General features: G+C 32.4%; 1 protein-coding gene across 5 annotated transcripts in view; it reads left to right on the forward strand.

Annotated features, from left to right (window-relative positions):
* The window catches only part of MCTP2 (multiple C2 and transmembrane domain containing 2), a 266381-nt gene that overhangs the window by 96461 nt on the left and 148355 nt on the right, over positions 1 to 21565 (forward strand). For 4 of the 5 annotated variants that reach the window (XM_074234162.1, XM_074234166.1, XM_074234165.1 and 1 more), the window contains 4 exons: positions 7406 to 7548; positions 8562 to 8638; positions 9262 to 9373; positions 13238 to 13273. In XM_074234162.1, coding sequence (XP_074090263.1) covers positions 7406 to 7548; positions 8562 to 8638; positions 9262 to 9373; positions 13238 to 13273 — 368 coding nt within the window. The remainder of the gene's footprint in view (positions 1 to 7405; positions 7549 to 8561; positions 8639 to 9261; positions 9374 to 13237; positions 13274 to 21565) is intronic. The other variant, XM_074234164.1, reaches the window with a different exon arrangement.

Here is a 21565-nt window from a genome sequence, read left to right on the forward strand (position 1 = left end):
ACTTTAATGTTTGATGTTTCAATGTAGGAAACAGCTATCTCTCCTCTCTCCTTTTCAAGAAGGAAGTTACAGTATCATGGATTCAAAGGGATGATTACTTATGCCACTCTGTTTTTCATATTACCCATACTTTCTGTCTCCCACGTGAAAAGGAAAAGACTAGATCAGTCTTCCAAGGGTATGATTATAGTACAGATTACTGTGTGGGATTCTCACAAGGGACTCTTGGCACAAGTAATTTTTCTCATTGACAGAACTGGGTACCAACATTGTTTCCTAATTGAAAAATTGTTAAAGCTATGGATGGAATGAAGAGTTAGCTTTTCCTCAGCCATATCGTTCACCATTTCTTTTTCTGGGAGTATGTGATCCAATAATGCTTTTTCCTCTGTGCTATAACTATGATGCTGAATTTCCAGTGATCTGATGTAGTCATACATTAGATATAGATACAGATCTAAAGATAATACAGATATGCTACCTTTTAGATGAAAGATTATCAGACCCCAGATTTTGAGAAATATATTGTTAGTGATTTAAGTCACAGGTGAACTATAATGATAACATTATAAAGTGCAGAATATGATGTGTACTCCATGTACCCTCCCTCAAAAATGTATCTCTAGTCACAGAAATTCAGATAGAGTATCCCCATACCCTCCCATGTAGGAAAGAATGAATCAGAAGATATCTGAGAATATTCAGCACATCTCTCTCTAGTATTTGTGATCCAGGTTTGCTTTAGAAACCTAAAATTTGATATGACCTTTGTTTTTCACCAGGTTTAAGCTTTCATGAAGATTATTAGAGTTCATGAAAGGTAAATTAACTGCAGCAGTTTGTAACCATTGCATTAAGAAATCTCTGCTTAGCTGCTAGAGGGCAGCAATAGATGATACAAAAGCATCACTGACTCCTTTTGGTGTTTAACTGTTGTGCTCAGCAAGCCCCAAACAACTATAATTTTAGTCCATGGATAACCATGCAAAAATAATTTGAAACCTTAAGAGACTTTTTCTTGACAAAGCCTCTTTCATTCATGAAGTTAAGGATCTGAATGTGTCCACAGAGAAACATTTGCTTACTTTTGTTATCCCAAGGAGTGTGGGAAAGGCCAAACTCCTGTTTATCTGTTTTTTTAGGAAAGTTTGTATAGGATAACTGTGCACAACTATGAATTTCAACCTCTTGTACATGGTCCATAATACACTATCCTTAAATACATTTCTGGTTCAGTAGATGAATGATGACTTCTCAAAGAAATTTGATAATTTAAAACAATTTTAAAATTTATCTATTAATAACTTTTTCTTGCTTATCTCTCCCCTTTTCCTATTGAACAATCAAAAATTCAGAATCTTCTAATTATATGCATAGTTAACAAATTTCCAATTTGGAGAGGACCAAACATCTTTATCTTATTTTGCTTTATAAGTCCATTAGCTCTCTGGCAGCAAATAGGTAGCAGGTTTCATCCATGGACATCTAGAAATATGGGCATGTCATTGTTTTGATAATAGTTGTAAAATCTTACAGTTGAATTTCTTTATAATGTTGCTGTCATTTTACAAATTATTTTAATGTCATTTTCATGAAGATTTTTAAGAATAAAATGATGTTAGCTATGTAAACCTTACTGTAGGAAAGAAATGGGGAAAGAGGTGGAATAACTTTCATTAACATATCTTTGAGATATCTTCTTCTTTTATTTAAGATTTTCTAATTTAAAAAAACCTTTCTCTTTGGAGAATTGAAATAATGATTGGTATATACTTTGAGTAATAATATGTCTCTTGATTTCTGCCAGGATTAAAAATTTTTTACTCAGGCAATTTTTTTTGAGGATATGAGTCAATGATGTTATGATTTTTAGTTATTGAAACATAAGAATTTATGATTGTTGAACCTCAAAAATGGATCAATTCAATTTGGTTTAAGCTCTTCATTATTACCCTTCAGTAAGTTAATTGTATCTTCCTTCCCAAATAGTCTTTTGTCATGAGGACAATTAAGTAAGTCATTAGGTTGAAAAATAAAGTACCTACCAGACTCTGGCATTTATCTCACCATCAATGGACTGTTGCTAGTTTATAGACTTCAGAAACTAATATTTTTACTTTACAGAAACTATCCTCACCAGGTACTTTAAGATCTTCAGAGAAAGGTCTTAATATTATAACTACAATAGCATCATGAATATTAACTTTTTCTGTTTCTTATTATATATTTTTGCCAAAAATCACTTTTTTCTACAGTTTACAAATACAGAAATAGAATTAATCATAGTCTAAACAACATAAAAATTTATACCCATAGGATAGTATAAAGGTAATTATCATCATTATAGATATTTCACAGGATTATAGATTGAAACTAGATGCAAGGACCTTATAGAGACTATCAAGGCTAATATGCAATTTCTGAAATGAAATTATGAGTTCTTAGTACCCTCCCTGTTTGGAGATCTGTTTTTTTTTAATTAACATCAAACCAAAGCTTTTGATTTCTATTTTTTATTTGGCTTTCTGAGGTGTCAATTGTATACAAGACATTATATTTTGACATCATAATGAATTTTTACATTTACATAGTAAACTGCAGAATTGTAACTTGATTACAGAGCTTCCGACTCCAAGATAAATACTTGTTCCACCAGTCTACTCCTATGTAGGGGACAACAAATATCTACATATTACTAGATAAAATTACTATTAATATAGTATCTCTTATTCCTAGTTTGCTAAAAAATTCTGAAAATGTGTGCTTTTCTACAACATGTTACATTTCAATCATTTCAATATGTATGACACTTTGTGACCCCCATTTGTCATTTTCTCCTTCAGTTCATTTAATAGATGAGGAATCTGAAGTAAAGTGAATTAAGTGATTTGCCCAAGATCGTTCAGCTTGTAAATGTTGAGGCCGATTGGAACTTGGGTCTTCCTGACTCCAGACCCAGAATTTTATCTTCTCTGCCAACTAATTGTCTTAATTTTTAATCTACTGGTCTATATCAAGGTAGAGGTCTTCTTTAAGTTATTTGATTCACTCCATGTACATGGTGATATTAGTAAATTAAAAAAAGTTTTTTATTAAGCAAATATCCCGTTATAGGTACTATACTAAGTGAAATGAGGAAAGACCAACTGTGTTGCATAGTGGATAGAGGGCTGACCTCATAGTCGGGAAGATTTGAGATTGAATGCTTTTGCTTCAAAAAAAATAATAAGATATTCTCCCTCTTATCTATCCTGGTTATATAACCCTTCTCTATGTCCACATAGGGTGTCATATCCTTACCTGCTAGTGCTCTGTCCAAAGGAATGTAAATTTTGATCACTGAAATTTCCCAAGATATCTTGGGGTTTACAGCTAGATTTCTTCTAAGGATCCATGCCTTATAATAATCCCAAATCACATTGACTAACAAATAGGTCCCAGGCCAAGCCCCATGATTTGGTCCTGGTTGACTAAGTGAATGTAAAATGCAATGGTTTCCTGTTTTTTTTTCCAGAATCTCTGAGGGTCTTCCTCTCTCAGATTTCTTTTTTTCTTTTTTTTTTTTTATAAACTACGTTAAAAAGGCCATTCTTTGTCTGGTTTTCTTACCTAGCAGGACAGCTGAAGTCAGGAGGACCTGAATTCAAATGCAACCTTAGACAGTTACTAGCTTTGGGACTTTGGATAAGTCACTTAACCCTGATTGCCCTGCATCCTGGGTTATCTCCAGTTGTCCTTATTCATATCTGGCCACTGGTCCCAGATGCCTGTGGAGGAGAAAGTGAGACTGGTGACTGAGCACAGCTCCCCACCCCAATCCAATGTCATGGCATCACCTCCCTGATGTCATGGTTCTTCTTCTAGAACTAAGGACAAACATCATCATCATCATCATCATCACCATCATCATCAGTGTCTGTTTACCTAGCCTTCATCACAGAATGGGCATTGCCTCAGTTAAACAGAGACCTGGAAAGGTTAGTTATAAGCAGGAAAGGTTGCTTTAAAAGACCAGAATGAAGCTTCCCCTGCATCCAGAACTATCTCTAGTCATCATGATCTTATATATCTTGCCACTGGACCTGGTTTCCTTGGGTGGAAGAAGTGAGACTGATGGCTTTGCATAATACTCCCTCCCTTAAATTCAGTTCACTTGCATGTCATGGCATCACCTCTCAGATGTTATGGTCCTTTTCCAGAACGAATAACAAACAACAACAGTATGACCCTGTGTAAGAAACTTAATTGTCAATGGCAACAGCAACTCTTTGCCTTGTAATATGCATTAATAAAGGGACTTGGTTCTCTATGCTAATGAATCACAGATCTCATCAAAAAGGAGAAAATAAAGAGGGAGAGAAGAAGGATAAAAGGAAGGAAGGAGGAGGAAAGGGGGAGGAAGGAAGGGAGGAAAGAAGGGAGGGAGGAAGAGAAGAAAGAAGGAATGAAGAAAAGAAGGGGGGAGGAGGAAGAAAGGAAAGAGGGAGCAAGGAAGAAAATAAGGGAGGAAAGGAGAAAAAGAGGGAGGAAGGAAGAAATCATTTAAGGATTTTGTGAACTGCAATGAGAAAAAGTGCATCTTTATTTTCCCTTATCTACAACTAAAATTGAGCATTTCCTTCAAACATTAATGTAGAAAACAGATTTTATTTTGAGAAGGGGTTCATAGGTTTCTCCAGACCACAAAAGAGCTCCATCACACATTAGGAACAGGACTCTCATCTAATCCAACCTCATTTTATAAATGAGAAAATTGAAATCTGGAGAGATTCAGTGACTTCCTTAAAGCAGCAGAGCTTGTTAGAACCACAACCTGGGTCTCTTGACTTAGTCCATTGTTCTTTCCATTTCACCATATCACCTCTTTTGCCACAGAATCATATTATTTATGGAGCTCCCAACAAAAAAAGGCCAAAGTCCTATTTAGGCACCATCTCATCATTTGTATAATGGGGGAGGTGTATGGCCAGGCAGCCAACCCCTTTCAGAGCCTGCCTAGTTGAGATGTTACTTCCCTGACAGTAAGACATTTTACGCTCAGATAGAAAACCACCACATGCCCCAACTCCCCTACCCCCAGCCCCCTCCTCAATGATTTTCCCTAACAATTAACGCTGTACTAACGTGACACTCTTTTTCCTTGTTTGGCTTTGTAAACCATCATCCTCTTTTCTATTAATTCCAGACATTAATATTTTCTTTCACGCAAGTGCCGCCATTCACCCGTGAAACAGTTTGAACATTATGTAGCTGTCAAGACGCCTAGGGATTACCCAGTATGCCTTGCCTGTGAGAAAGTGACACCACTGAGGCCTAGTTTTGAGATGTTTATTTTGAGAGTAAGCTGACAGGCATGAAGGCTTGATCCCAGAGTGGCAATTTCATTTAATTAAAGGCTTCTTTTTATTATAGTTTTTTTCCCACTGTTTTTTTTATATATATATATCAGAATGATTGTTAAAGTCTGACTCACCAGAGGCCCTCTGTTGTACTGTAAAAGGGGGAGGGGGTTCACTCTATTGCTTAGTCCCATCTGCAGAATGACTAGGAAACATTCCTTTTACCTTTCTTCTCCGTGCTTTTAACTAAATGAGGCCAGGATGGGAGAAGGGCCAGCCATAGAGTTTCATAGTAACGAAAATGAGAGGGCAGATGTAGAGATTATCAGCTATTTTTTGGAGGGTGGGGGTCCAAAAATAACTTTTTCCTTGATGACCTTGGTCCATACCCTTGAACTATTGCCCCACTTATTCTATTCAATATTTTATTCTTTTTTGTTGTTTGACCATTTGTGGGACAAACTTCCTCCTTAAATATAATAATTGGAAATGACTTCAATAATTGCAAATCACTTGTCAATAACACATATATTCAATAATACAAAATGGTTTGGTTAAATAAACAGATAAAGAGGGCTGAAGACAAATACAGATTGAATAATTGATTAAGAGTGAAGGATTTTATATGTTTTGTGATAGATTATTTAAATTGATTTTTTAAAATAAAAAGTCTTTTTAGCCTGTCTATGATATTACACCTGATTTCTAGAAATATAAGCATTTTCTATATATACTTATTGAAAGATAATTTTCATATCCATTTTAAATATATTTATAAACATATACATAATTCTTACATTGAAGTTTAAATTTATATTAAGATTCTTAAAATATTTTAGATACTTTATTTTTATGTTGTATTTATATTATTTTATTTCTATTTCATTATCATGCTTTTAAAATTAAAAATGATATTCCTTAATAGTAATCATTATTCATTAATATTATTTGTTGTAATATATAATTATAGTATTTAATTATATATTTATTTATCATATTTATGATGTTATGTAATATATATTTATACATGATTTTATATATATATATATATAAAACATATAAATTTTAAAAATAAAGCATTTAAATACTTTAAAAACTGCATTGGGGAATTCCTGCATAATTTTCTTCACATTTTCCAAAAAAAAATAGTTTTGGTACATGCCTTTGAATTCTCAAATTTTCCTCATATGTGTAGTTAATGATACTATAGTAACACCGACAGTTTGCCTGTTTGCCAGTGTTTTTTTTTTTTTTCTGGTTGTTTGAATGTCGAAAACATTTTTGTATTGGACCATTCCTCATGTTTTCATTGTAATTTGGGTTCAGGGGCTATTATTATAAGCGATTCTCTTAATCCCCTTGGGGATCAGTTTAAAAGCTCCGCAGTAGGTGCCATTGCAGGTCAGGGATGTCAGGTCTCTGGCCAGCTGAGTAACTGGTTTGGAGTTCAGCTGGCTCTTGTGGAACAATATGTTAGGGCTTTATTCCAGGTGCAGAGAGTCAAAAAGAGATATTGACTGTCAATTTAATCTCTACGCCCTCCTTTTCAGTGAACGCTGTTCAGTCCCATCTTTTGAATCTCAGTGGCTTCAGAGATTTTTTTTAAAGAATCTGCAGGTCCTGTAGAGTCAACCATCTGGCCATTCTCTTTAAAGTGGTTTCTTTCCCTTTTGCCTGACACCCCGCTGTTCCTGGGAGGTACGGCCTTCTTCCCATGATTTCTGACACTGTCACTTGGTGCCTGTGAATGTTTTTTTCTTGAATTAAAAAAAAAGAAAGAAAGAAAGAAAGAAAGAAAAGAAAACAACACAGAACAAAACTGAGAACTCTATTCAGATTCTACACACTGAAGGGGCAAAAGGAATGTCATTTATCTCGACACTTCTCATCTTTTTTTCTTTCTTGGCCCCTGGGGCCCTCCATATATAGGAGTACTTTCATTGAGACTTTATGCATTGAGTGTGCATTGAGTCTTGAGGGAGCATAGAAGGACTTTGTTTGGTGATTCCTTGATTTTTAAAAAATATCTTTATTTCTTCCTATTCCTTTTTGGTTTCTTTTTAAAGGTACAAGTGATCCATATGTGAAATTTAAGCTGAATGGAAAGACCTTGTATAAAAGCAAAGTCATATACAAGAACCTGAACCCAGTTTGGGATGAGATAGTTATATTGCCAATACAAAGCCTTGATCAAAAGCTGCGAGTTAAGGTAACCAACTATGGATGTGACATTATAGTATTACTGCTGCTTTCCCCTTTTATTTCCTCTGTTGAGAATAGAGGACAAAATTAATATGATAAAATGAAGACTATATTCAAGTGCTATGCTTTCAGATTTGAAGACTGAACAAAATTCTGTATTCTGTATACTGATGGCTGTTGGACCCAGTTTATTGGGATATGAACAGAAATCTTTAATTAGGACAATTTTCTCTGCATTTTAACTTTCAGAATATAAAGTTCTTACCTCTGATGTAGCTATGCTTAGTAATGAAGGTTTCTTGTTAGAAATGTGTTTGTACTTAACAAAATGCTAAGGTACCAGTTAGTTGTAAGCAACAATTGGCCTAATAGCTGTGTGGAAATAGCCAGATAAGTTTTGCTACAGGTGTGTTTAGCAAATTTACATTTATTTGATGAAAATGTTTCAAAAGGGGAAAAATCTACCTGAATATTGCATATGAAAAGAAGTATATAAAATGGTTTTGCATATGAATTGGACTTTAGATCTTTTTCTTTTGATGTTTCAAAGTTGGGAGGCAAAATCCTTGAGGTGAAGTGAATTCTTCCTGTCCTTGGGATCTGTTAATTTTGTCTTAAGGAAATACACATATATCATTGTACAATTCTTGTACAATTATAAAAAAGTAATTAACTAAAAACAAAAATTATAAAAGGTAAATGAAGAGAAACTATAAAGTTCAATTGTACAATATCATTGTACAAGCAAATACACATATATTATACAAAATATAATATAACATGACTAATCATAAAGTAGTATAATATATTTTATATGTATATTTATCTATATAATAATATAGTATACTATTAATAGTAATATAGTATATTAAATAGAATTCTATATAACTGCATATATATTATATGCTGAGCTTAAAAAATTCAATTCATAGTTACTGGCATAGCTTATCTAATAATAATATTAATATATTTGATAACTATAAGCAAACTATTGATGATTTTTATTTTCTTCCCTTTCAGGTATATGATCGAGATCTTACTACATCTGACTTTATGGGTTCTGCTTTTGTAGTCCTTAGTGACCTTGAGCTTAATAGGTACTGTATCTATTCTAAAATAATTTTCACAAGATAAACATAGGAGGAGAAATGAGACAATTCTTACCACAACTTATCTGTGCTTCTCATTTTCACCGAATTTTAGTAGCTTTATTCCATATAAAAGAAATATAGATGAATGTCAAATCATCGGTGATATAGCAGATAAATGAGATTATACCATTTAGTTAAAAAAAATAGATTGGACTTTTAATCCCTTATGTGACATGATTTATAAAGAGCAATCATTATGCTAAAGCTCAAATGTCATCAAAATAACTAATAGGGAAAGTGAGGAGATAACTGGTTAGTTGATTTGATCTGTTCTCTCAACCTTCTATTTCTCTTACTCCCCACCTCCCGTACCTCTCCTTAGCTGAAGTGGGCTATAGTATTGGTATTATAGCAGAGTTCAAAACCAGAAGTACAAGAATTTTCCATAATTTTCTAGTTTGATGTAATTATACATATGTATAATTAAACTAAATATATATATATATATATACATACATATATATATATATATATATATATATATATATATATATATACTAAAAACTTCTAAATTTTCTGGTCTGGTATATGTGAAAATACTAATGCTATTTATTATTATTTACTTGTAGAACAACTGAACATATTTTAAAATTGGAAGACCCAAACAGTTTAGAAGAGGACATGGGGGTTATTGTTTTAAACCTAAACCTGATAGTCAAACAAGGGGATTTCAAGAGAAATGTAAGTAATGAATCTATGGACATGAAAAGAAATGCTGACTTCCTTCCTTGCTTACTTTGCTATCAGATTAAATAATTAGATCTGTGCACTAATTTTTATGTTTTATTAGTGTAGAAGATCTCTTGGTAATTAATATAGTTTGTCATTGAGCTCAAGTCCTTCTTTTGCCATCTATAGTCTTAAAGACTTGCTTTGGTCACTGAAAGATTATATTATTTATCCAGTAATACAATGCCAATATGTGCCTGAGTTCAAATTCGAATCCTGGTCTTTCTGATATAAAGTTCATCTCTGTACATATTACATTATGCTGCCTCTCATCCTTGTAGTATAAAATATATTATTATAAAAGTATATTTTAATTTTTCAGTGAGTGAATATAATACTTCTCCCTAGAAGAATTAGCTCTAAAGTGAAAATATCTCAATTTTGAATGTGCATATTATTTTTGAAAACTATAAAGAACATAAGTAACTTGTGGTTTTAGGGTTATGTTAATGATAGTCTGAATGATGACTCTAAGTATGTTTTGACAGTTTTGTTTACTATTTATGCTAGGTTTCAAATGACCCATGCAATGCTCAGCTGTGAGGAATAATTTCCTTGCTTTAAATATTGCATTGTATGTTTGTTACAGTGCTAAAATATAAACTCAGAGAACTGTGGTTTATTTTAACCAACATATTTTCCATTCATATCTCCTTCAAGATATATATTTGAAATATTAAATTTTTCCATAAGTGAATGAAAATACATTGTGATTAAATTATTACTAGATCAAGAATTCTAGATAATGAACAAATAGCGATTTTATCACAGAATTTATGAAGCATGATATGGATGTATCCTTTAAACTTGTTTTAAATTCAGGGAAGATTTGTTGACTCTTTTTAGAGAATTAGACTATAATAAAAATATACCTGTGATGGATCTAAGATGTAAAGTAATTTAAAAATATCACTGCCTTCCAGGAAAAAAAAGGATAAAATGTGGGTTCATTTATTAATTTTTATTTTTAGAATAAATTGTGCAAATCCGTAGCCTGCTGCTAAATTGATAAATTGCTGAAATCTGATTTTTAAAAGTTTTTATATTGGGAAGGGAGCAATTATTGGAAAAAGACATCACGTTTAGATGGCAGCTGATTGTTGAACTTTATTGTTTTTCTTCATTTACCTTTTATAATTTTTGTTTTTAGTTAATTACTTTTTTATAATTGTACAAGAAATTTTGATTTATCTAATATAATCACATAAGTGTGTAGTCTATAGCAAAAGTGAAAGATGATACCTGTAATTTCTAATCTCTTATATAAGAATAGTAGAATAAAAATGTCCTTTTATATTCAGTATAGGTAGGTAGCTCTTTGCATATGGATAGACTGAAGCATCAAAGTAAGGTAACCTTCCGAAGATTTCTTTTGGAATCATTGACAGAACCACAAACAGAATGTCAATTCCTTATTTTTATGTCTAACTTATTTGAGCATCTGTTATTTTTGGGGTACTGAAATAGCTTAAAGTAGTTACAGAATTTAAAATATATTTTGTGTCCTCAGGAAAAATTTTAAGCTTATAGAAGATTAAAATGATCTGATGAAACATCAGTTGCCCAGGGATCTCCTAGTTAGACTTGGTTTTTCTCACTCAAATTTCTTGAAATGAACATATCTCATAATAATTTTGCTACAAACAATAAATGCAGAACAAGTGGTTTAGTATGAAATTAAATCTTACATTTCAGATTCTCTAAAAGGAGTTTTTAATTTGGAGAATTTGCCCCTGAAAATACTGTGTATTTTTAAAAGAAAATGATAGACTTTCTCAGTGCCACTGAACATATGAGAAAGTTGATGAACATAGGGTCATTCTCTTTTAAGGGTTATTAATTTTATTTAAATTTTATTTCTAATACAAAGACAACTCACTGAGGGTGTAAGTTATAGAGTGGGTAGTGATGGGCCTGGTGGAGGGAGGTTTGTTACAAGGAGCTCCTGTTAATAGCACAAAAGTCCAAACTAAAGCAGAACATATATATTTATTTGTAAACTATTTAAATAGTTTAGTAAATGTGTTTTATTTTTCGTAATCATCAAGAAATAGTTTAGAATTAATCCATTCCATGTAAGATTTGAATTGCTGAATATGGCAGCCTTATTATAATATTTAAATTTGTTTAAAAATAACATTTCAGTGCAGGATATGTTTACTTTTGTCATTGGAAACAATGAATGGCATGTATGATTTCCAAGTAATGTTTCTGATTTGGAAATATCTAAGTATACTTTTAATGACTTATGTTCTGATTTAAATACTATTATAAGATAGTAAAATTTCTAGGCATATATGGATTAAAGTGTATCTCAGAATTTTCTGGATTTGTTTCTACTTTCCTGGAATAGCCTGAGTTGAAGCTATCTGAAATATGGTCTGTGACAAATTGTTGCAGATAATCAGGTACTGTGATGCCATGAGAAATTTAACTCTGTTTATGTTGGAGTGAACATATGCAAGAACATTATTTTGTGGGAGGAAGTTTAAATTGGAGGTTATAGAACTGTTATCAATGTACTTGGAATCTTAAAGAAATAGATTTGTAAAATTTATAATCTAATTGATTGAAAAATAATTTACCAAGAAAGAAATTTATCATACAATGTGCTGCACATATGGTCTAATACCTTTGTTGAACTTGAAATTTTAATGGTGGAAATAGACTTTTAATAAAGAATATGACAAATAAGAAAAGTTTGTCTATTAAATATTTCATTTTCCTCCAAAAGTTACTTATACTTTAATTCTTACTTTGTTGAGAAAATGTATTTGGAGAAAGAAATATATAATTTGCCCAGTCACCTCCTCGCTCCAACAAACCCACCATCATATTCATAATAGTAAATGTAGTATGCTTGATTATATCCTTAATTAAAATGTAATCGCTAGCATTTATTCAAGTTTTAGCAACCAGTTAGTCGTTTAACTAACCAGAGTGGAGCCATACTAAATCAGAGAGCAATAGGAATAATGAAAGAGTAGTATTGGAAGAGAATTTTAATTAAGAAATACATTCAACAACTTGGGTATGACAAATGAGTGTTAAAATAGAGTATATGGTAAAGCTTCCTGCTATTTGAAATAATGGTGTTTCCCTCAGTGCTTATGTAAATTAGTCTGCATTTTTTTATTCATTAAGTAATGATTCAGGTTCTTCATATATGTGTGTATTACATGCAAACACACACATAAAAATATATAACATATACACACAGACACAGACACACACACACAAACACATTCCTAAGATTCTTTTTCTAACTCTTTCAAAATAAACATTTCAATCTTTTCTTTATTTGAGACCTCTTAAAGTTATATTTCTAAACAGTAGACACATTTGATTGTTTCAGTCATCTTTATAAGGGATATTAATAAATGAAGTCAAGTAGAGTTCATATATTGGCTTCCGAATTTATGTTGGAAGGTTAAATCTTTATCTTTACAAATTCTTTTTCAGCTTAGTACAAAAATGTAATTATTTTACATGAATTTTTTCTATTTAATTTCAAACATAGATAATGAACTTGTTTTTAACTCCCTCATCCTATCTTTTATTGGAAATTATTAGAAAATCATTTCATTAAAATATCTTTATTTTTGAAATAATTTCTGTAAATTGTTAAAGTAATGCTCATCTTTGTATCAAATTCATTCACTTTAATTCGGGTAAATTTACTACAGACTATAGTAATTATAACCCATTTTATTGTTACTAACATTATAAACTAAAATTATAACCAATTGTATTGTTACTCTTTCCCCTTCATTTATTTACATGAAATCTTGGGTGATCCTACTCAACAATTCTTAGAGGTGGTCAAATCGGAAAAGGTTAAGTGGAAGTAAGGTAACTATACTTTTTTCTTATAAATTGATTAGTTGATTCTATTATATAGTCATAGCCTAAATAAACTAAATTCTAAGTTTCATAATATATGTTTTTCTGATGTAATTTTTTCTTATAAATGAGAAGTATTATACATTTCTAGTTGTGTTTATTGAATAAATTATATGCAAACATTTATATAATATTTATAGTAAACAAAAATGAATAAAAAGATAGCATGTGGTTCAATGGAGAACCAATAATACTTCCTCAATTGGTTATTATTTTCAGTAATAATGTTTTCCTCACTCTTTGATACATTTATTTTCTTGCATTTCTTATAATTAGAGGGAATTAAACAATTTTAAAATCTAAAATTATATTTTTAACTGAAATTTAGTTTTTTTAATTTTTTTTAAAATTAACTTTAGTAATAATAGAAGCAAACATTAGAATGCTAATTGAGAAAATGAATGTTATCTTCTGAAAGCATATTTTCAAAATTCTTCGTCCAGGCCTGCTGAATTTTTTTAGAATATACATACATACATACATACATACATACATACATATACAAATCATGATATATGTATGTATGTTCTAACTTATTTATTCAGTTTTATTTGCTGCAAGATTTTTTTGTTTTTTAATGTTTGTAGGTTTCAATGTCATAAACAATCTTTTCAATCATAAAATATGTTTGAAAAAAAGTTATATTTTTTAACTCCTAGCAAAATACCAATACTGGAAGATATGAAAAGTGGAGAGACAGAAATAAATAAACAATTCAGCAACTCAAAACAATTTTGACTTGACTAATATGAAATTTAGGCTAATTATTAAGTTCATCTAAAAACTGTTCTGTCAAGTAAATTATCAAGCACTGTATCTGTTGAGTCTGTGTATGTGATATAATGTAAAGATGGGGAACTACATAAAACATGTTCTCTCCAACTGTGAATAAGACAACCGAATTATATCATCTCTATTATATATTATCATATTAAAATAGGAATATTTCTACACATATACATGTATGCAAGGTTTATAAGTATGTAGCACTAACATACGTGGAATGTGAGTATGGACCTAAATATATATAAAAAGATATTTGGATTTCATAATTACTAGAAGCTTACAAGAAAAAAAAAATTAGTGCTTCGAAATTTGCTCTTTGGTTTTCAGAAGAGCCAAAGTTCTGTTCTGTGTCTTGACATTTAATCTTTGCATTTTGGGATACTTTAAAAATAGGTTAAGATAAGGCTTTATATTATCCTGGCAGATCATTTGGTTCCCAAGGCTCTGGTTAATGCCTTAGAATATTTTAAAACTAAAAGGCATCAAATAATGATATTGGATTAGAGAAAATATCATGATTTATTTTCTTAAAAAAAATCCCTAAACTTTTGCTTTATTCTGTTGTAGTCACTAGAGGGTAGAAGAGCATCAGTTCTCACCAGAGAAAGCCCAGTTCAAGCTCTCACACATTAAGAAGAGTTTCTGTAGCCATCTGAAACAGTAAAGAATTTCCCAGAATGCTCTGGTGAAACCTGACAAAGCAGTATTTTCTAGTTTATTGATTCTGCTACTGCACTAAAAAACTAGTACTGCACATCAATAACCATCTTTAGTTAGGGAACTCTGGTCTGTGCAACAGTACTGGCAGTTTGTGGAAGAACATAAAGGCTAGAAAGAAAAATTGTGAGCTTGGGGAATATTGGAGTCTAGGGAGGACAGGAAAGGTTATGGAAGAATGGTCAAAGGAGTGGTATGGGGTAAAAAAAAATGTTGACGGCCTAGATAAAGATATCAAAAATATGAAGGAAACATGGGATCCTAGAGAGCAGTATTATCTATATTTTCAGAGCTCAGTGGTAGCATTCCCAATTTTCCTTCTTAAAAAAAAAGACTTAAAAATCATAGAGCACCTAGGGATTTCTTTCTATATAATATACCTTATAGTAAAGTAACTGAATTTCTCTAGAATATACATCTAAACAGAAATGTATGTATATCTGAATATATATGCACTATATATAAATGTTTACATATAGATATATACACAGACACCCCCCCAAATACATATCTTGACTATTGTAAATAATCCATTTATTGGAATCATTGCTTATTTGAAAAGGAAAGTGAGAAATGACTTATATATTTTAAATATGAATATATGGAAAGTCTTTTTTAGACAAATTTAGACATAGATATACTCATAGATATACTAATTAAGTTTGTTAATTCAGGGTTTTTATATTCTCCAACATTAAATTTTGAGTTGTATTCTATAATTTTTTTTTAAAATGCATTCTATAAGGATCCTTAAAAATGGAGCTATCATATTAAAAATATCCCAAATTTTAGTGGTTCTAAGTGCTTGTGTTTACCATGGAAATGTTGACTTGTTCACCTCAATTTTATTTTAGTGATAATTTGACTTTATATCCATAATTATATTCAAAATGATATTTTTGTCATCATCTTAATTCATCAAATAGAAGGTTCCATACTATCGTGCGTCTGTGGGCTTTCTTTCATAATCATTTCTTGACACTACATCTCAAGTTTTAAAACAGAATGTATAGAGAGTGTTTTTAATAGATTTAGGAATTAATCCAAATGCTTTGTTCTCATTTTGATGTCATTAAAAAAATGTCAAGATTCTCCCTTTCACTGAAAATTAGGTTTGCTCATGGATGGAATGTCTGCATGATAACATATATATATATATATATATATATATATATATATATATATATATATATATATGTGTGTGTGTGTGTGTGTGTGTGTGTATTTGTGTGTTTGTGTGTGTATATGTGTGTGAGATCTGTAGTACAGCTAAATTTGCAATTTAAATTTTACTTCTATCTTACATTTTGATGTTATTAATTATAGATAAGATAATCATCATTATAACATACATGTCTTAAACTTTGAAAAAATATCACAATTACATAATCTCATTTGTTTCTCCAAACTACCCCTTAAAGCAAGTACTATTGCTGTTATTATCCCAGTTTTTCTTAACTAAAGAAATCAAGTCAGAGAGGCTTAGTGACATCTCTATCGTCACACAACTACCTAATTAGTGTCTCAGGTCCCTCCCAGCCCCAGCAATCTTTTGACCATACCACACTGCTTCTAGTCCTATTTTCCTTACGCTTTTATGTATAAGACCTGAGACCCAAAGAGAAATATCTAAATCTGGTGTGCTACCCTTCAAGTAGAACAAAGAGAATTATTTTGCTTTTTTTCTGAGAACGTATACTGTGAGATTCTAGTATTTAATGGTACTGAGTTGGCCCAGAGCCTTCTGTACACTCACTTGGCCTCTCAGCGTGGATTTGTGAGCCAGCTCAATATTATTTAGCACTCTACCCCATGTGAAGAAGTGTTTTGCTGTATGAAGATCAATATATAAAGATTGAACCCTAGACTTTGACTGCCTCCAATAGTGTCCTGCTTTTTTTCAACATTGAAATTTCTCCATAAATTATCTAAGTAACTTGGTAAGAATTCATTGCTGTTGCTTTTTTTGTCATATTTTCTTTCCCTGAGATGATGATTTCAGTCACCAATATCCAGCCAGGCAGTAGCATTATGAAACAACTAGACAAATGAACAATTTGTTTTGCTTGGGGAAGCTCTTGCTTGGACCTGCAGGATGACCTGCCAACAGTTTGAGTGACAAAGTTGCAGCTAATCCTGTTTTGTTGCCATGTATTCAGTCAGAGTGAACTGATTGAATAAATTGACTAAAATGTTACTTCAGAATCATGATAACTAAGCTATCATAAGGCAAAGACATATTGCCTTCCACACTACTCATTGTGCTTTAATTTTATTTGTTTGACTGCCTCAGTGTATTTGATTTTTTAGAGACACCCTCTGGCATTGGTACATCTTGAGGAGCAATCTCAGTTGCCACAGGGTTTAGTGCCATCCCAGCAATCTACTGTCAGCTTAAATGCTTTTTCTTCTACCCTTTCCCAGAGGGCAGCTGCCTCCACTGGCTGGTTTACTTGCCAGTGAGACTCTGGAATTCTCTTCTGCAAATGATTTTGACCTAGTCACAGAGATTTAAGTTCTTTCTGTGCCTTACTTTGCCTTATTTACAGTACTTTACTCCTCTCTCTAATACTCTGGTCATACTCAGACTGCCTTCAGAGTACAATATGAATCACTTTCACTTGATATCTCCCTAACTACTCATAGGATTTTGTAGACTTTGTAATTTGTAGAAAGGGTGATGATATGGGTTTGAGAACTTTCTTGGTTTAAATTTGTTTTAAACACTTTTAGTCACATGATTGTTTTCTAAGTATGGGAATAGTTAGATATATGAGAAATGGGGAAAAAGTGGATGAGAAAAGGGAGAAATGCTATTTGCGGATTAACTTATGTTACTCTGTAGCTACACAGAGAAGGGAAGAGTTAGTCATTCATTCTGTTCTCTTTTTTGTTCATTTGTTTGTTTGTTGATTGTTTATTTTTTTGTATTAATTCTGTGATTTTCTCTGTGCAAAGAGCTTTTGGTGAGAAAATCTCTCTATTAATGTAGAATAACTCCTGCTACTCTGTCTTAAAGAGTTAAATGGGGCATGAGAGTTGACAAACCCAGGATCACACAGCTAATAAATGTCAGAAATGGAATTGAACCCAGGTTGTTCTGTCTCTTAGATCTGATTGAGATGTAGTGATGTAAAATTCAAATAGAATGAAGTCTTTGCAGACTTAATTTTTTTCTGTCTTTGTTGAATGTGGATAAAGTCTTGTGATTTTAAAAGGCAAATTAAGATAATCTATGTCATACTGTATTTTTATTAGTATTTGTTAAACATTTCCCAGTTACATTTTCATCTGGTTCAAGCTGTACTTAGTTTTGCTAGCAGAGAATTTGAAATTTTTGTACCATACCACCCTGTCCATTATGTATTATATAGCTCCCCTCCTCCTCCTCTCTAAGTATATTCAGAAATTACTCATTCACACATTCTATGTACTTATTGAATAGGAATCTCCAAATTTAAACACATTGGACTTATATATGATTGCACATACTGCTTGTGAAAATTCTAGCCTATTTTTCATCTCTCAGTTGGAGAGATTATAAGAAGAAGAGAGAGAATATATTTCCCTCTTCCTTTTCCATTTTCATTTCAATCATATATATGTTCTCAACCCAATTCCATTTCCCATTCAGAATCTCTTTTACTCTTTGAAAAAAAGACTACCCTGAAGTTATAAGACTGTATTTGTAGTATTGTAGAATTGTATTTGAAAAGACAACTAGTTAGCTCAGTAGGAGGAGTCAGTAAAATAGAACTATAAGTGCTAGTAAGACTAGTCAGTTCTATTAGTAAAGTTATTTTGAGTCCCATGGTAAGGCACAGCCTCTATCTACCTATATTTTTCTCTTTTTTAGTATAGATTTTGTTCATTTGTCCAGGGACCAAGAATTCATACCTTTTTACCCACTTTGTACTGTCACTCAATGACCCTCACTGCTGTATTCTCTGCAGTCCACAAAAATGCTACTATTCTAATATAGAACCAAGATTAGGCTCAGCAGAAATGGGTTTAGGTGCTTGACTAATTTTAATTGCAGAATTACCTATTCCAATGTTTGATATATCAATGCATTGATGGTCTTACTCATGATGTGAATTGTGATGTATTTGGACTTCTCATTTTGGATTATTACTCAATTTAATTCTACTATTAAAACACTAATTACTACTATTGATATTACTATTGTATTACTATATTACTAACATTACTACTGCTACTGCTACTACTACTATTACTGCTGCTATTGTTACTACTACTCTTGCTGCTGCTCCTACTACTGTTGCCTCTGCTTCTGCTGCTGTTTTTACTACTACTACTAATAATAGTTGAATGTATATCATACTTAAGAATTTACAAAACTGCTATCCAATGTTCTTATTTGATCATCGTAGCAGCCTTGTGAGGCAGGTGTTATTATTATCCCTATTTTAGAGCTGAGGGTTCCAGGAATACCATTGTACTTCACACCACCGACCTGCTTGCAGTTCAGCCCTATCAGTTATAATGGTGGGACTATAGCTCAGTAACTGTAGTCCTTGCTGTTGGGACATTAAGGCTTGCTAGAGTTTAGGATTTCTGACCTATAGTAGAGTTAAAGCACCTAAAAGTTATCCATCACTATGAGGACCACCCCAGGACTGGGCGCTCACCAGACTCCTTAAGGATGGACAAATCTGTTCAGGACTGAAGTAGATGAGGTCAAAGCTACTGCAATGATATTGAGTGCATCAGGTCAGTTAGGACATTACTGAATTTCTAATCCAGGTGAGAAGATCTAGTCTAGGAGAGTAGAAGAGTCCAAACACATGGTAAGGAGAGGGAGAAAATGAGAATAAGACCTAGTAATATTATCTGCAGTTGCTCTCAGGGGACCAGAAAATCCTCATCTTTAAAGTCCTTGTCACTGCCATAGACATAGATATGTTTTTATTAGTGGAAATCACATTAAGGAAGAAACGTTGGGGTGGCTAGGTGGCGAAGTGGATAGAGCACCAACCCTGGAGTCAAGAGTACCTGAGTTCAAATCTGGCCTCAAACACTAAATGAGTGCCTAGCTGTGTGGCCTAGGGCAAGCCACTTATCCCCATTACCTAGCAAAAAAAAAAACCTAAAGAAGAACCTTTACTACTGTACTTTAAGGATCATGGGTCCTTCCATTTTACTTGCAACGGAAATTTCCTAGATATCTTGCCTCCTGATGTTGGAATGCAGCCTCATTGAAAGAAGAGACTATTTTGCTTTTTCTGTTTCTATCTGCAGTCTTTTTACACATAGTGCTTAATAAAGGCTTTAAGAAGTTTTCATTCATTTCTCTGGACTTTTACTTCCTCTATAGGAGGAAAAGTTTATACCAAAAGATTTCTAAGGTCTCTTTCAGCTCTACTCATAATTTTGGAAAATTCAGCATTTAGCAATTTTCTTGCCTCCCTTTGATGTACTGATTAATATACAATGTGATTGAGATGGCTAGGTGGTGCAGTGGATAGAGCCCCTGGAGTCAGGAGGATTTGAGTTCAAAGCTGGATTCAGACATACAATACTTCCTTAGCCATGTGACCTTGGGCAAGTCATTTAACCTCATTACCCTACAAAAATTAAAAAAAGTACAATATGATTTCACAGTGATGATTCTCTGACCTCTCAGAATTTGGAAAATTGTGTTTAAAAAATAAACTATTGGTAAAATATAATAATTAAGCAAAGGGAAGTTTTTAAGTTTGAGGACATTACTTGGCACTGGATTACATGAGAATTTTTATCCACTACGCCACCTAGCCTCCCTACATGAGAATTTTTAAGTCATTCTTGAACATTGAGTAATCACAAAGTCCTGAGAAATGGAAAAAAATTTTGACAGAGAGGACAGTGTTTGAATTTTGGTGTTCTGGCATTTTGTGCAAGTTTAATTTCATACCTACAATTGAAAAAGATATGAAAAATCTCCTCTTATTTGGTCGGCCAATCTCAAGTCTCAGCCCTTTCCAGTCCATCCTCCAAATACTTTCCATAGACATACATGCCTAAGAAGGACAGTTGACCACATCACCTTTCAACTCATTAAGCTTCAGTGCCTATGTTACCTTGAGGATCAAATATAAACTTCATATTTTAAAACCCTTGCAATGTTTTTTGCACCTCCCTTTTCAGGCTTATTAAACAATCTCCCTTTTGTACAGCCTATGATCCAGTCAAGAAGTCTTTGTTACTATTCCTCCAACATGATATTTCCTCTCTAATCTTCATGTTTTGAACAGACTTTACAACTTCACTGTAATGCATCTTTTCTTGCCTCCACTTCTTAAAAATTCCAGGCTTCTTTCAGATGTCAAATCAAGTGCTATTTCCTACCTAAGGCCTTTCATCGTCCCCTCACTTTCTAGTGCCTTATGCCCCAAATTGCATTGTTATTTATCTACTTTGTACAGGCTGGGTATGCACTTATGTACATGCAGTTTCCAATGAGAAAATGAGTTCTTTGATGGTAGGGACTATTGATATTTGCCTTTGCATTGTCAGTGTCTAGCATAGCCTGTCTCATAGTATGCACTTAACAACTGCTTGTTATTTGACTAAAGTAACTAAAAAATCAGTGATCATTTATACAATTCTGAACCCCAGTTCAATATTATAAAATGAGAGCCAAATCACATTTGGTTACCTTGTTATATCTTCCACTCATTTTGTGACAACTCAGCATTTCCCTTTCCTTTGATCAAGAAATATGGAATAAGTAAA

This window comes from Macrotis lagotis, chromosome 4, assembly GCF_037893015.1.
Source record: "Macrotis lagotis isolate mMagLag1 chromosome 4, bilby.v1.9.chrom.fasta, whole genome shotgun sequence".
Lineage (NCBI taxonomy): Eukaryota > Metazoa > Chordata > Mammalia > Peramelemorphia > Peramelidae > Macrotis > Macrotis lagotis.